The sequence below is a fragment of the Sphaeramia orbicularis genome, chromosome 5, assembly GCF_902148855.1.
Source record: "Sphaeramia orbicularis chromosome 5, fSphaOr1.1, whole genome shotgun sequence".
Taxonomy (NCBI): domain Eukaryota; kingdom Metazoa; phylum Chordata; class Actinopteri; order Kurtiformes; family Apogonidae; genus Sphaeramia; species Sphaeramia orbicularis.
Window position 1 is genome coordinate 45,418,709 of NC_043961.1, and position 16,538 is coordinate 45,435,246.

The following is a 16,538-nucleotide window of genomic DNA, read 5'->3' on the forward strand; positions in this document are numbered from 1 at the left end:
ACTCAAGCTGCATCGCTGTATAAGCCGCAGGGTTCAAAACGAGAAAAAAGTAGCGGCTTATAGTCCAGAAAGTACGGTAAGTGTAGAGGTGAAATTTTGATTAATTGTTTAATAATGTCTTAAAAAGGTGGAAAAAGTGGTTACACAAAGCTACAAAAACTGTTATTGAATAAAAATGGTGCATCACAGTCCTGAAGCAAACTCGGTCCATGATCAGTTTCCCATCATTTTGAACCTCTATTTTTGCAAACCATGAAGAAGCTATAACAGATACCATCCAAACCACTTAAATATATAACTTGCTTAAGATATTATCAGGGGAGCAACTACAACTATGACATCTGCCATTAGGTTCATGTTGATACCGAATACACACTGATATAACAAAAACATTTGGCTGAAGTCATACATCTAAGGCGTGTAAAAAATGCTACAACGATAGTCTTCTTAGAACCCTGAGCCTGGTTATATTGGAATTTAGAGGAATTTGATGCATATTTCTTTGCAGTGCTGGTGAAGTACTTTGTGATGATTGAAGCTGTGATATGGCACGAGATAAACCAAACTGAAATGAACTGTACTGGCCACACCCCAAAGGGTGATGTCACAGCAGGTGTTCTACCATGGTTTGCTACAGAAAACACCTATCGTGACAGTCGCCAATCAGAGTGACGCTGGCTTAAACTGACATCTGAAGTAGTTTAGAGACGAAACATGAATAGTTAGCGTTTGAGGGAGGAGGAGAGGGGGTCACCGGATGACTAAGGAACTAGCGTTGCTGATATATGCCCAAACAAAATGTGATGAGTTAGTGTGTTTCCTTGTGAAATAATGTCTTCATTGATCAGCTGGTCGGTTTCATAGTCATGTTTGGATGCCAATACTCACTGACGGTTTACGTTAGGAGGGCTATTAGCTGTTAGCACTGAGGCTACAAAGAAATTTAGCTTAGCAAGAGAAGTATCTGGCGTTAGCATGTTATCTGAGACTTCCAGATGTGAAAGTCTTACCTGCGGACTGTCCTCCAGCGTCTCCTCTATCGGTAGCTTCTCTATTCCGGGCATGGCAGCAGCTGGCGTGTCTAAAATTGGTGCAAATCGACAGGCAAAACGCACAACAAATCGGTCCGACAACTCCCACGAATTCACAACACCCCCAAACAACCCCGCCCAGCTCTGCACGTCGCGTCCTACAGGTGGATTCTGATTGGACAAAGATTAGAGCCCCTCAAATCGATTGGTTGTTGGTTTAAAGAGAAAAGGCGCCATCTTGGTTCTAACCCGAATCGCCCTTTCACAGCAGTTCTGCATAGAAATGAACCAAAATGGCACCTGAGACGTCCTTTTTTGTTAATCCATGAAATGTACAGAACAAATTAGCACATTTAATCCGAACATGAAATGTAGAATACAACAAGGCAAACAGAGTATCAAAAGGTAGAGGTACTTAAGAGGTAAATATTACAGAGAAGATAAAAAAAAAAATAAAATAAAAATAAAATAAAATAAAACTAGAAAAGCACTCGGAGAGCGCAGACCTCCGCCAAGTGCAAAAATTCCCCACATAATCGGTGATACAAATCCTACATTTATTTTTTAAAATTATGTATGGTTTCTACTCCATGAAAAAAGCTTGCTATGTGGCCCCCCTCGGGGGGGGGGTTCTGTCATTGTCAACTACAGCACAGTTACGGTTTGCTTCCTAACTGTTTATTCAATGAAAATGCCAGGCCTTTATAGCTGAGCGCGAAGAAATAATATATTACACCATGTACATGATCTCATTTGGCAAATATTAAATCTTACTCTTAATCAGTTATTACTATAAATATGATGCAATAAAGGCATGATCCAAGGTATTGATGTTATTACCTGGCTGGTGTCATGTACATGATGCAGTGTCTTGATTTTATTACTCAGTCCATATCACCTATATTCAACTTACATGGAATTCATTTCCCTGAAATTGGTGATAAAATCCGCAATCTGGATCAGATCCGGATCAGTCTTTGCGATTTGATAGAACACTTAAATAAATTGTGATAAAATCCGCAATCTGGATCAGATCCGGATCAGTCTTTGACATTTGATAGAACACCCCATTGTAAATCCCTGAGTCAAATTGCATGAGATTTGCACAATTCCCCCATAGTGTGATTTCCACCATAAATATTAGTCCCATATTTATTTTACCTATATTTTAAGATTCCTTGACCATGAAAACATACCATTAGCAACTGGATTCATAATTATATCCTTATTAGTTCAGTAGTTATTCACGAAAATCACATTTCTCGTAATGGCGGTTTTCTTCTGGATCTAGCTCCTTAAGTATTAAAGCTACATGAAATCCGGTGGCATACTCCTGATGCAGAACTGACTGAGCTACACGATGGCGCTTGTCAGAAATTTCTACCTTTAATATTAAAGGCACAGTTGGCCAAAAAGTAAGGGCACCCCCATTTTTTACATAAATTGAGATAAAATCCGCCTTCTGGATCAGATCCGGATCAGCCTTTGAAATGTGATAGAGGACCCCATTGTCAATTCCTGTGTTAAATTTCATGAGTTTTGGTCAATAATTAAGCGAGATATTGGGAAACGAAAATTTTGGCCCCATTTACCACAATGTTAACGAAAATTTCAAAGTGATCCAGAATCCAGGATTTCTTCCGGATCACCCCCAAAAGTTAATCATTTCTTCCTTATCCCATTTCCAACAAACCCTGAAAATTTCATCAAAATCTGTCCATAACTTTTTGAGTTATGTTGCATACTAACGGACAGACAAACAAACAGACAGACAAACAAACCCTGGCAAAAACATAACCTCCTTGGCGGAGGTAATAAAATAAAATAAAATAAAATAAAATAAAATAAAATAAAATAAAATAAAATAAAATAAAGTAAAATAAATAAATAAATAGGAGGAAAAACAACAACAACAAAAGGCAAATAAAGTGCATGTAATGACATGGGCATCCCTGAGTTTGCGAGGTCAGAGGTCATTGAAGATTTTAAGATCATTATATGTATTGAGCAGAGCTACTGCATTTTTCCTTTTTATCAGTCTTAAAGAGCTGAGGTGATTGTCTGTGAGGTCCTTCAGGAAGAAAGAAAAAAAGGGGCTTTGTCTTTCTCCATGTGAATGAAAGATTTAGCCAAAAGTAATAGGTTTAAATCAGGTCACATATATTGTCCTTCAAAATGAGACCAAAGATAATGTCTTCCTTGGTAAAAAAAAAAAAAAAAACCCCAAAAAAAACGAGCAGATAGAACAATTCTGGTTGACAAGCAGTCTTGAAAATCTTTCCAGAAAGCTGTTGTGTACATACAGTCAAAAAAAAAAAAAGATGAGTGGTAGTTTCAATATCTTGTTAACAGAAACTACAGTTGTTGTGATCAATGCCAAATCTCAGTCTCAGCAGTTCATTGGATGGATAAATTGGATAAAATTTTGAAGTGAATTTCTTTTGCCTTAGGGTTAACTGGATATTTGATGTATGTATGATGTATGATGATGTTTGATGGGGTGCCACTAGCAAATATGAGCCCCATGAAAGCTAAATGTTGTGGGCCCTTGATAAAATTCAGTATATTGTTGATTTGTTGGGGGGGGGTACATGGGGTCGCGGGGGCAACAGTCTAAGCAGGGATGCCCAGACTTCCCTCTCCCCAGACACCTCCTCCAGCTCTTCCGGGGGGACCCTGAGGTATTCCCAGGCCAGTCGAGAGACATAGTCTCTCTAATGTGTCCTAGGTCTTCCCCAAGGCCTCCTCCCGGCAGGACATGCCCAGAACACCTCCCCAGGGAGGCGTCCAGGAGGCATCCGAAAAGGATGCCCGAGCCACCTCAGCTGGCCCCTCTCAATGTGGAGGAGCAGTGGCTCTACTCCAAGCTCCTCCCTGGTGACTGAGCTCCTTACCCTATCCCTAAGGGTGTGCCCAGCCACCCTACGGAGGAAACTCATTTCGACCACTTGTATCCGGGATCTTGTCCTTTCGGTCATGACCCAAACCTGAGGACCATAGGTGAGGGTAGGAATGTAGACTGACCAGTAAATCGAGAGCTTCGCCTCTCGGCTCAGCTCCTTCTTTACCACAACCAACCGATACAGCAACTGCATCACTGCAGACGCTGCACCAATCCATCTGTCAATCTCACGGTCCATCCATCTCTCACTTGTGAACAAGACTCCAAGATACTTAAACTCCTCCACCCTCTGCCCTCCGATGGACTCACCACCCACCGAGGGAGCCGTAGGGGCCGGGTGCAATGTGGATTGGGTGGCAGTCGACAGCAGGGGGCTCGGCGACCCTATCCCCGGACACAGATTCATTCTTTTAGTCTTTGTTATATTGCAATGCCTCTTATTTGAGGGTGTTAACATGCCCAGGTGGTATTGCTTTATGTTAAAGTTTAGCCATGTGTGCAGTGGTTCTTCAACTTAGTGTCCCGTGTCCACTGGTGTGCCTTAAGGCTAGTAAGACTAGTCTTGTGTGTAGTGGTTCTTTAAGTAGTGTACTGAAATTCAGTTTAAAGGAAACTTAGTGTGTTCCCCCATGACCGCCTGTGACAAACAGCCATTTGTCACTGTTAAGTATGAATACAGGCACCTTTTTTCACTTAAGCACTTTAACTTGCTCATGTAGTTTGACAGCACAGTGCTTTAAACAAGCATATTTGCACAAACAAAAGAATTGCACGATTGGTTTTAAAAGTAGTTTATTGATTTTATTGTCTTTCCTTTTTAGTTTTACATCCAGTGGCACTTGTATTTTAATTGATGATTGCTTGGCCTTAGTGATGTTACGGGATGTGCCGAGGCTTCGAAGCGTGTGTCGAGTAATGGAGGGGGCGTTTCCGTGAAGCACGTATCGAGGCTTACTTCATTTAGGGGAGGAGCTGAAAATGATGACGTCTCAAGCCTCGCTGCCCGGCTGTACCACATGACTACTTCGCGCAGTGGTTCAGAGGTGGTTCTATGTGATTCAAGTTTGACAGCAATACAAACCCCTCAGGCTCTGTTCCAAATGTGGGTTTTGGATTGAGAGTTCCAGTCAGTGCAGAGTTTCAACAGAGTTTGGATAGTTTGGATGCTAGAGTTTGGCTGGTGTTTATATAGTTTGGAGATAGTTTAAAGAGTTTAGAGAGAGAGATCCTTTGAAGATTTAGGAGACGGAGAAGAGAAGGATGAGTAAGAGGATGGAGCCAGCTAAGAAGAGGAGGATTTCCCCTTTGTGGGACCAGTTGGGTTTGATAACTCCTAATAAGGTAAACTAAATCTAACATTATTTCAGACACATAAGGTTTGCTTATCTGGAGTACTGGGAGAGACAATAAATTACTGTACCCCAAATTATATAATCTTGCTCTTGTGTATTTGTGAATCTTCTGTACCATGTGAAAGGGTGTTCTCAAAGGCTGGAGAGGTTGTGTCAAAAAAAAGAAAAAAAAAGAAAAAGAAATCACTTCAAACCAAAAACTGCTGAGAAACTGTTATTTCTGAATAAAAATCAATAAAATCTCCCCTGTCCTGTATATCATTGTCCAAGTTACACAAGCATGTTCAGTGCCCTCTTCCTTGTTCCACAAGTACTTTCACTGTCTTCTACCTGTTTAGGTCATGACATTTTCCTAAAGTGGCAAAAATAAATAAATAAATTAATTAAAAAAAACAACATTATACAACCTCCCACATATGATACTACCATTTGGGAGAAATTTACACACACAGAATACATTCAAAAATATTTTATTATACTCATATGTGACAATTTATGTAGAGAAATTATTTGGTCATACATTTTTTGTTATTCATAGTCATTTCCGAGAGCCATAACAGACCCAAAAATTCAATGCATCATACATTTTGTGGTTCAGATACAGCTGCCTGTGATTATACACATGGGCAGTAGGTGGTTTTGTGTGCACATGAAGCCTCGAGAAATGAACCCTTTCTCGAACCAATTGGCTCAAGTGGTTTGATGCCTCATGAGGCTTCATCTCACCATCACTACTTGGCCCTGGAGAAAAAGGGAGACATAAATTAGATCACAAACAGATGGAGTGCAATGTAAATGTGCAATATTTAAGTTTAGCTTTGTTTAGTGTCTGTGTAATAGTGGATTTTCAAGTGTTTAGTGAATGGTGTTTTAGTGTGTTTGTACTTACTCTGTCCTTGTGTCCAGGTCCGTCAGCGAAAAGAGTCCCTGCATGACCAACAGCCCTTAAGAAGGTTCCGGCCTGGATCAAGGCTTCCTTATAAACACAGTTTGGTGCCTCAGTGTCAGTTCCAAAACAGGTCCTGTATTGGTCACGTGACTTTCTTGAAGCGATACGCGCACCGACACGGGGTTTTCCTCAATGAGCTCAACGCATGCGCCAACGCATCCGTGTTGCCGGACCCATCACTATTTTTTAGCATTCGCACTTTGTTAGCACCTGCACTTTTGTCTGGAAAAAGGATTATTGAAAATATTTTAAAAATTGTGGACCACACCATCTCCTGCTTCTGCCTCATCTCCTTCCTCGTTTCCCTGACCTCCAACCACTAGACGACCAGCCTACGTCACACCGTCCTTACCTGGTTGTAGCTCTCCCCTCATTTTATGAATTGCTCATAGTGATTGTTAATAAACATTGTCCTTTTTTTGGTATGCCACCCTCTTCTGTGTGTTCTTTCAAGGGTTCTGACATTCTCAGCATTTACTGCTGAGGGCAAAGTTCAAATCAATTACAGTATTTCTTTTACTACTTTTTCCTCTGTTAAGTTATTTTGTTTCTTCATGTTCATTCTAAAGGAGATTCAGTATTGACAAATCTTATATTTTAAGAACTCCCATTTTTGAGTATGTGAGGATAAGGAGTTTTCCTGTAAGGTAATTTCAATAAGGTCCTCAATTTTCTTACAATATTCTTCACATTTTAAGAGGTTAGCATTGAATTTCCACTAGCCTTTTTTCCTATTGGGCTTCAACTGATGTGGTATTTATAAGTCTGTACATCAGTGGTCAGTAAGTGGGGCAGGGGATATTTCACTGTTTATTTGTTATGCATCGTGATTGTCCATAACCAGAAATCTAAAGGAGACTTTATAGTTGCATTTGGGTTGAACCAAGAAAATTGTCTTTTATTTGGGTGTTTATCTCTCCAAGGGTAATGGAGGAGTAATTCATTGTGGAACTGCACCAAATTGTTGTTAGGTTTGGAACTTGAGAATTTACTGGGTGATCTATCAATCCATTCATCTAAGACCATGTTCCGATCAACCCCTAAAATTATATTCTCCAATTGGTTTAAGTTTAACCACATTTTCTCTTATTTTTTCTATTAAGCTTCTGTTTTGTGTTGGGTTACAGTAACCATACACATTACCCAGAATTACTGAGCTATTTTCTAAAATTGACACTGAGAGAATCCAGTGGCCATCACTGCTATAGTCTGATGCTGCAACTTTCCCTGACTTAAAAAGGATTGCTACACCTGCAGACCTAGATGTACCATGTGAAAAGAGAATGTTGGCTCCCCATTGAGTGGACCAGATGATAGTTGATATTGGCCAGCAGCTAATTTTTCCACCTGAAATCACATACACCACCCTCAGGCCAGACTTGGTACTCTAGTCTCCTTCACTGACATTTGTATACATCATAGAGCTCACAGTCCCATGGGAGGATTCAGTTGAAGAGGCTGATGAGCACAAAACACTGTGCTACACAGAACTGGCAGCAGAGGTGCAACAATGAGGATGGAAGGCAAAAATGTATCCAGGTTGAAGTGGGTTGCAGAGGTTTAGTGGCTTCTTCCACCATCAGGCTGCTGAAAGACCTGGGTATCCATGAGCAGGCTCTATGAAAGACAATTAGATCAGACTCTGAAGTGGCTGAAAGAAGCAGCCAGTGAATATCGATCAAGCGGAAGGACCCTTTTTGGGCTCAAAGAACATCAGCGTGACTCATCCATTAATCCCCCTACCCCATCCCCAACTTGAGAACCCAGGTCAGAAGCCCCCAGGAGGAGGGTAAATAAGGTATGCAGTCAGCTTGAAGCTTGACTCAGGGAAGAGGACGCCCCTGCCTTGCATAGTCCCAGGAGCTGCGTCATTCAGACATTCAGGCATCTCTCTCAATTAGGCATGGAACACAAGCTCAGGCTTGATCACCTTGTAGCTGGCCACCTTTGATGAGTGTGTCTAGTGTTGAAAGGCCGAACCACTCTATGACTCAAAGGTACACTACTGATGATGTGTCCCGAAATTTACATCCTTCCCATGTCTGAGATACAGTTCCCATCCCCCTCTCAACATCAAGGCAAACCTCATGTGCATATTGGCACAATGGACAGTTTAACATCATGTCCCATGTTTCATGATTCATACGTCTGGTGTTAAGTGTCTGCAATTTAAGATTTGTATTTAGGGACATTGAAACACTGTAAAAGGGAAAAGAAAGATAACAAAAGGCAAATTAAAATAAATACATGTAGTCTTTAAGTTTCCTTTCTTTTGAGTGTAAGTGTGAGGTGAGTCCAATTTAAACATAATCAAGGTAGTCCTCAAAGATGAACAAAAGAATTATCCTAACTTCTTTTTCCTTTTTTGCTCACATACAGAACTTTTTTTTTCATTTATCTTGCCCCAGACTAAGCATTACATAATCTGAAAACGAATTAAATTGAATTAACTATTCAGAACCAACTATTTCAATGACAAGTATTGTACAATGACATGTGATTTCCAACTGGGATAAGAAAAAGAAGGTATGATGGCTGAAAACTGTTTCAAGCTTTCACTATGCAGCCTTCAATAACTGCAATGTGGCATTTGTAAAAAGGCCACCTTGCCATACCCTGTTAGATTTTTGGCCAGGGTTGTTCCCTTGCCAGCTGATCTTCTTTGATGAAATGCCGTGAGAAGTGGAGGCCATGCTCTTTGCAGACGGGGAAGTTTTTTGTTGCTTTCCACACTGCATCTCGGTGAAGTCTCCCGAACTGCATGATGACCTGCTGACTCTGTCCTTCGTCTTTCTTTCTGATGCGATGAACTGAATCAACGATGTTTCCGATCTTTTCTTTCCACTGGGAGATGATTTTCAGAAGCAGTCGTTCAGTTCTCTCTGTGATGTCTTCTCCCTCTTGTTCTTTCAGGCCCACAAGTCTCAGGTTCCAGTGGCATTTATATAGATCAGTCAGGTCCCAGTCAGGTGCTGTTGTGTCCTTGGACAAGACACTTCACCCTCCTTGCCACCAGTGCTGCTACTCACACTGATGTATGAATGCGTATGAATGTTTGGGGGTGGTCGTAGGGGTCGTAGGTGCGAATTGGCAGCCACGCTTCCGTCAGTCTGCCCCAGGGCAGCTGTGGCTACAAATGTAGTTTACCACCACCAGAGGGAGAATGTGAGAGTGAATGAATAATCGATCCACTGTACGCGCTTTGAGTATGCGTTCATAGAAAAGTGCTATATAAATCTAATCCATTATTATTATTATTATTAATAAATGAATGTGTTCCAACGCCGCTACACTCAATGTTGGAACTATCGGCCCCTCCATAACCCAGAAGTAGGTCCATATTTTGTCTGCCATTTTTTACAACAGGAGTCTATGGAAGTGTCATGACTCTGTTATATCAAAGGCTCTATCTTTACACATCTCATGTGTGGGAGTATTATTATCCAATGTCACGTACATATAAACTTTGTGCTGTCGCACTTGATCAAAAGAGGCACTTGCTGGAGCACTATGGTTTGCGTCATAGAAATTTTTCCTCAATCTGTCCATTTGGTTATCTCTATGATAACTATACATAGGCACGTTTCAATCAGTAAAGACACTGAAAATTTAATTAATGCATTTACATATACATACTCACACAATAGCAGCCAGTGAAAATCAAGTAGTATGTGTGTCATTCATCTATTTGTTGTGTGGATTCAAGCAACCATTTAATGATAAATGTCTTCTTGGTCATCTAAGACATGACATGGTGGATCATCCATTGAAGGCAGGTCACTACTGTAATAACATTCTGTACTAATTTTTCTGTTTTCTTCTTTCGAATTACAGAAAATGTCAACTCAGAACTTCAGGCTAAAGTGTAGGAGGAAAAGTATGGAGCCAAAACAATGACTTCAAAGGTGCTGGACAGACTTTCTGTGTGAATTTGAAAAAGTCGCATTTGTGTGAGTGTGTGTATACATACATATATATATATATATATATATATATATATATATATATATATATATATATATATGTATATATATATATATATGTATATATATGTATATATACACACACACATACATACATATATATATATATATATATATATATACACACACACACATATATATATATACATATATATATATATATATATATATATATATATATATATATACATATACATATATATATATATATATATATATATCTGATCATGGTCTGCAATTTAAAACGAGATTATCAGCACCAAAATAGGTTATTTCTAAATGCTATTTCTCTGCGTCCCTATCCAGGTCGGACAAAACTGGACTGATTTACGGCAAACTTCTGTCTCTCTGACAACACCACTGAACTGCTTTACGTCGGGCTTACTCTCTAGGACAGGGGTGTCCAATCCTGGTCCTCAAGGGCCGGTATCCTGCATGTTTTAGATGTATCCCTCTTCCAACACACCTGATTCAAATGATAAGCCTATCATCAAGCTCTGCAGAAGCCTGATAATGAATTTCAGGTGTGCTGGAAGATGGAAATATCTAAAACATGCAGGATACTGGCCCTCGAGGACCAGGATTGGACATCTTTGCTCTAGGAAAACACCATGCTGACTGGCAAAACGTAGTCGTGAGTAGTAAGTGAGATCTGTCCTTTTTCCTGAAGAAAGTTCTTTGTTAGATTTACCTTGTTATAATGATGGACACTGGAACTGGAGCTGGTGTGGCAAAAAGAAAAAGGACAGAGGAACAGAAGAAAGTTAAACGGGAGAGTGACAGAGCACAGGCTAAAACAAGTGTTAACCTCAGCATTGCTTTCAAATGATGGAGAGAACTAAGGGAGTTAAAAGGAATGAGAACAGATCCGGAGTTGGCCCTCTTCCTTCTAAACAGGTATAAAATGCTTCTGTTCTTTATACATATGCATTGGAACATTGTATTTTACTATAGTGGCTATCGGTAGCTCAGTCAAACACTTAGCAAACACTTCTGTGTTAGCTGCATGACTAGCTGTTTGCTGTTAGCCACCGGGCTAGCTATTTCACATGTTAGCATCGTATATTGAGCAAAGACAGGATCGTCAAGCTGTTTTCTGGCTGCACACTGTGTTTGCGAACTTGCAATTAGTTACGCTGTGGTAGGAAATAACACATTTTTTTATTATCTTCACATAATACTCGCCTTTAGGGTGGATAAGACCTTGAAATTACATGAAAACATAACCACTGGCTAACAATACATCATCCCTCATGTCATCTGTCATGATCTGTGCCTGTGTGACTTTCAGCTCCTCCCTCTCTGTCATGATCTGTGCCTGTGTGGCCCTCGGCTCCTCCCTCTCCTCATCTCCTCAGTTAATCAGTATCTGACTCACCTGCTGGCGCTGCGTGGCTGCAGCCAATTACCTCCAGCCTATTTAAGGATTAGGTTGGCAGCCATGCAGCGCTGGTCCATTTCTCTCCGTTCCACTCCATAACCCGGACATTTATTCATCTTATCTACGGACTCTGACCCAGGTTTTGTGTGGGGTTTTTTTTCTGTCTTCTTCTATGGACTCTGACTTAGCTTTTGTGTTAGGTTTTGTGTGTTTCCGTTGTTTAGTTTTCATTTTTGTTAAAATAAACTTATATTTTTTCTCTTCAGTACCGTGCATTTGAGTCCTCTCATTTCCCCCGTTGTGATATCATCCTGTGATTTAGTGTTGCGTATTATCCTGGACTTTCTTGAATAACATATTATGTGCTTTTATGTGTTTTGTAGTTACACAAAAACACATGTGGCGTCAACACCAAACAAGTATGCAGCCTCTGCTGAACCAGTAATTTTATCCAGCATTGGCACAGACACAGACCAGGATAAGAATGTGTTTTAGAGGGAAAATATTAAAATGAGTAAATGTAAGGATAGTTCCTTTCATGCTGGATTTTCTAATTTTATTTAACAACAGTTTGTAATTACAGATTTTTCCATAGTCCCCAAACATGACTTGGATATGAGACAATGATTTAAGTGGTATTTGTTCTAAAGATCATGTACTTAATGACCCAACCACATCACCATCACATTCCAGCATGTGCAGTATAGTGAATGGCTAATCATTTGAGCATTTTCTTGTCTAATTGTGGAATACATTGTTTTCATTCATAAAGAATTGATATATGCTTGTTTTATAAATAGGGCAGAAGATGTTGCTGTAGTTGGTGTCCAGAAGCTTGATAAAAAAGTTGAGGATATAGAAGCTTTAGAAGAAAGGTATGGCAATGTAATATATCAGCTAGTTCAGTAGTTCTCAAATCCAGTCCTCAAGGACCAGTATCCTGCATGTTTTAGATATTTCCCTCTTTTGGCATACATGGTTCAATTAATGATCAGCTCATCACCAAGCTCTGCAGAAGCCTGACAGCAATGTAATGGCTTCCAAGTGTGCTGGAAGAGGGAAATATCTAAAACATGCAGGGTACTGGTTATCGAGGACCGGATTTGAGAAACACTGGACTAGTCTGCACAAAATAACAGATTGTTCCCTTCACATGACAGTACTAATTAAATTTGATTTCAGCTTGATGTCTGTGAGCCTACTCGAGGGGTCACAGGACTTTGATGAGGAGGAAGCCAACAATCTCATCAACAGCACATAAGTGCCTTGATCTAATGACTACTTTTTTCCTGACCATAGGGCCTTTGACATTTGTTCATTTTCTTTTCTGTTTTATCTTTGTTTTAACACAGAATTGACAGGGAAGAGAACATTTCACCTCTGATATCCCTAGGTGATGAAGACTCCTCTGAGGATGAATTTGTGCCACCAATCTACATAAGGTAAGTGATGAGGCAAAAGCTACAGTCATAGTTAATTTTTTTTTTTAACTTGTTATGATGTAATGGATTAATTTCTTCTGTCTGTCTAAAATGCCTATTACTTTGAGTTTGATTCCTTTTGGCAAAGTATTGTTCTCATGTGTGGTGTTATATGATAGGTTTTGTATATATAAAAAAAAACATTATGTGGTGTGAACATTTTTTATTAGCAAGTGTGTGAATTTCCTTTTTTTATGTCATGCAGGGCAGGGGGAGCACTCTCAAAGCCTTCTGAAGTATTACAACTACCAGTCATAGGTGTGGATGAGACTGTGCATGGAGAAACACCGTCAGAGCATCAAGAGGAAGACATATAATATATGAATTCCCTGACCCTGTGGCTGTACAATGCAAGGATGACCTCATTGGGAAGAGGGCATGCATTGCATATGAAGAATGTTTGAGACCAGTGGTGTCACAAGGCCTATTTTAGGGGGGCTGAAGCCCCCCCAAAATATTCTCAAGCCCCATCTAAATATATTGGTGCTTTTTATTAGTTTCTTTTTCTTTTTTTTTTTTAACGAAAAAGTTCCGACAAATTCAATATAATGAGGCCAGAATATGAGTTTAAATAAATAATCATATAACCTGTCATTATTAACTTAAATATGATCATAAATCAATCAGTTTCCCTTCACTTCATAGTGTATGGCAGAGAGCCCCTTGAGTGCGTCGTTATCCAGTCCATTCCACTTGTCCATATTGAGTATACCCACATCACTGAAAATCCAGTCCACATTTTCCCTGAAACCTTGCTTGCACTCGTCTACTGTTGTAGCACACATACCTCTTTTCCAGCAAACTAGTTCCAGGGCTGGTGCCTGACTAAGCACCAGTTCTTAGTGTTTCCACCGCCCAAGCACCGGCGAAACCAGTTACAGGCAGGCACCAACTTTGAGCTGGGCTAAACCGGGGCCAGACTGCCGGCTGAAAAGAATCCCACATTTGGACCTACTGGACTGGGTTTTAGGGGACAGGCCAGTGAATCTGACTACCGGTGCACTGAACTTCGACACAGCAGACATGGACTGGAGGCTTTGGATTGTGGAAGAGTGTGTTGTTCAAACAGCGGCAAACGATACTGGTAAGTTTTGTTTCTTAAACGCATGGTTAATACAGGGTGGGGAAGCAAAATGTACAATATTTTGAGGCAGGAATTGAAAGACAGTGTATGACCAATTAGTTTATTGAAAGTCATGAGAATTTATTTGCCACAAGAAAATTGACATAATAGAAAATGTTTTTATTCTATGTGTCCTCCTTCTTTCTCAATAACTGCCTTCACACGCTTGCTGAAACTTGCACAAGTGTTCCTCAAATATTTGGGTGACAACTTCTCTCATTCTTCTTTAATAGTATCTTCCAGACTTTCTCGTAATAGTTTTGCTCATAGTCATTCTCTTCTTTACATTATAAACAGTCTTTATGGACATTCCAACTATTTTTGAAATCTTCTTTGGTGTGACAAGTGCATTCAGCAAATCACACACTCTTTGACGTTTGCTTTCCTGATTACTCATATGGGCAAAAGTTTCTGAATGGATAATAGTATGGATAATAGTGTTAGGTATGATTATGACATCAATATATGTTTGGTTTCAAAACAATTGACGTAGTGCCTGCTGAGAAAAAACAACTAAATGTTCATTGTAAATTTTGCTTCCCCACCCTGTAGCTCACAAAAAGACGACTTTAGAGATTAAAGCAAGCTACAAACGTTACGGATGTTAAAACGCTAGCTAGTGGTATGCTAACAACAAGCGAACAATAATATTTATGTGTTGTCTCCAAAACGCTGTTTCCTCGGTGGGTTGATAAAAGGCAGAACTGAACCCAGTAGTTAATTGAACTGTGTTCCAATAGTCAGGGTTATTGTCCACATTATGGAGAACATGTCCGATTAAAGCACAGTTCCTGTGTTTTGTTCTTTACAGTTGTTGCCCATGGACGAGGAGGCAGATTCACAGCAACAGCACCTGGATTTTTCTTCCCCTTCATAAAGTTTTTAAAGCATTTTTTTTTTATTTGAGCCTATTTTTTTTTTTTTTTTTTTTACTTTAGTGTGAATAAATCCTTTTGAAATGCATAAAGTTCATTTTGTCTGTGTTTTCCTATGCCTCATATAAACTTGGGTAACAATACTGCTCTGCTGACCTCAATAATTACCTGTTTACAGACTATTTTTACACTATGTTTATACGTGTAGAAACCCACATATATATGTTTATCAGAAATACCACAGACTGAATATTTGTGTTTTTCGCCTGTGGATTGGAATATAGGTTTGTAAACACAAGAGCAGCGCTTGCTTCTGGTTGAGCATCTCTCGCACCAGACCCAGTCATGTGAGTTACGTTTTACGATGACGTAATGACACGGCTCTGACTTGGCTCCACTTGGCTCTTGGCCTTTGGGAAAGCAAACCGGTTCTTTGGCGGTACCAGGTTGGAACCAGTTAAACACTGGCTCTAGCACCAGGTTCCTTTTGTTGGAAAAGGGGTATGTATTGAGACATGAACAACCTTCCTCCATGCCATGGACAGCACATAATTCCACATCATATTTACACAGTACTAAATCACATTTAGAAGGCATAGGCTTTTAGAAATAGAATCATGCTGACATGATTGCTATAGGGCATGATGCTCCAGCTTTATCAAATGGGAGGGGTGAAAAGCAAGCATTTTCATGAAATGTCTGTAGTGCTACTTTTCAAAGTCCTGGAAGGAAACCATGCAGTTAGTAACAACAACTGTAAAGAACAAAACAAAGAAACCATGCTTTAATTGGACACATTCTCCATAATTTGGACAATAACCCTGACTACTGGAACACGGTTCAGTTAACTACTGTGTTCAGTTCTGCCTTTTATCAACCCACCGAAGAAACAGCGTTTCAGAGACAACACATAAATGTTATTTTTAGCTTGTTGTTAGCATACCACTAGCTAGCGTTTTAACATCTGTAACATTTGTAGCTCACTTTAATCTCTAAAGTCGACTTTTTGTGAGCTATTAACCATGCGTTTAAGAAACAAAACTTACCAGTATCGTTTGCCGCAGTTTGAACAACAGACTTGTCCACAATCCAAAGCCTCCGGTCTGTGTCTGCTGTGTACGAGTTCAGTGTAGTCAGATTCACCAGTCTGTCCCCTAAAACCCAGTCCAGCAGGTCCAAATGTGGGATTCTTTTCGGCCAGCTGTCTGGCCCCGGTTTAGCCCAGCTCAAAGTTGGTGACTGCCTGGAACCGGTTTCGCTGGTGCTTGGGCGGTGGAAACACAAAGAACTGGTGCTTAGTCAGGCACCGGCCCCGAACCAGCCCTGGAACCAGTTCGGTGGAAAAGAGGTATGTGTGCTACAATGGTAGATGAATGCAAGCAAGATTTCAAGGAAAACGTGGACTGGATTTTCAGTGATGTGGGCATACTCAATATGGACACGTGGAATGGATTGGATAAC

General features: G+C 40.1%; 1 protein-coding gene across 2 annotated transcripts in view; it reads right to left on the reverse strand.

Moving 5' to 3' along the window:
• The window catches only part of appl1 (adaptor protein, phosphotyrosine interaction, PH domain and leucine zipper containing 1), a 77,656-nt gene extending 76,480 nt beyond the window's left edge, over positions 1–1,176 (reverse strand). Inside the window, exon 1 of one of the 2 annotated variants that reach the window (XM_030135354.1) lies at positions 1,011–1,175. In XM_030135354.1, the coding sequence (XP_029991214.1) occupies positions 1,011–1,064 (54 nt within the window). In that variant the 5' untranslated portion in view covers positions 1,065–1,175. Of the gene's footprint in view, positions 1–1,010 lie in introns of both variants that reach the window. The other variant, XM_030135355.1, reaches the window with a different exon arrangement.
• Positions 1,177–16,538: the final 15,362 nt, after the last annotated feature.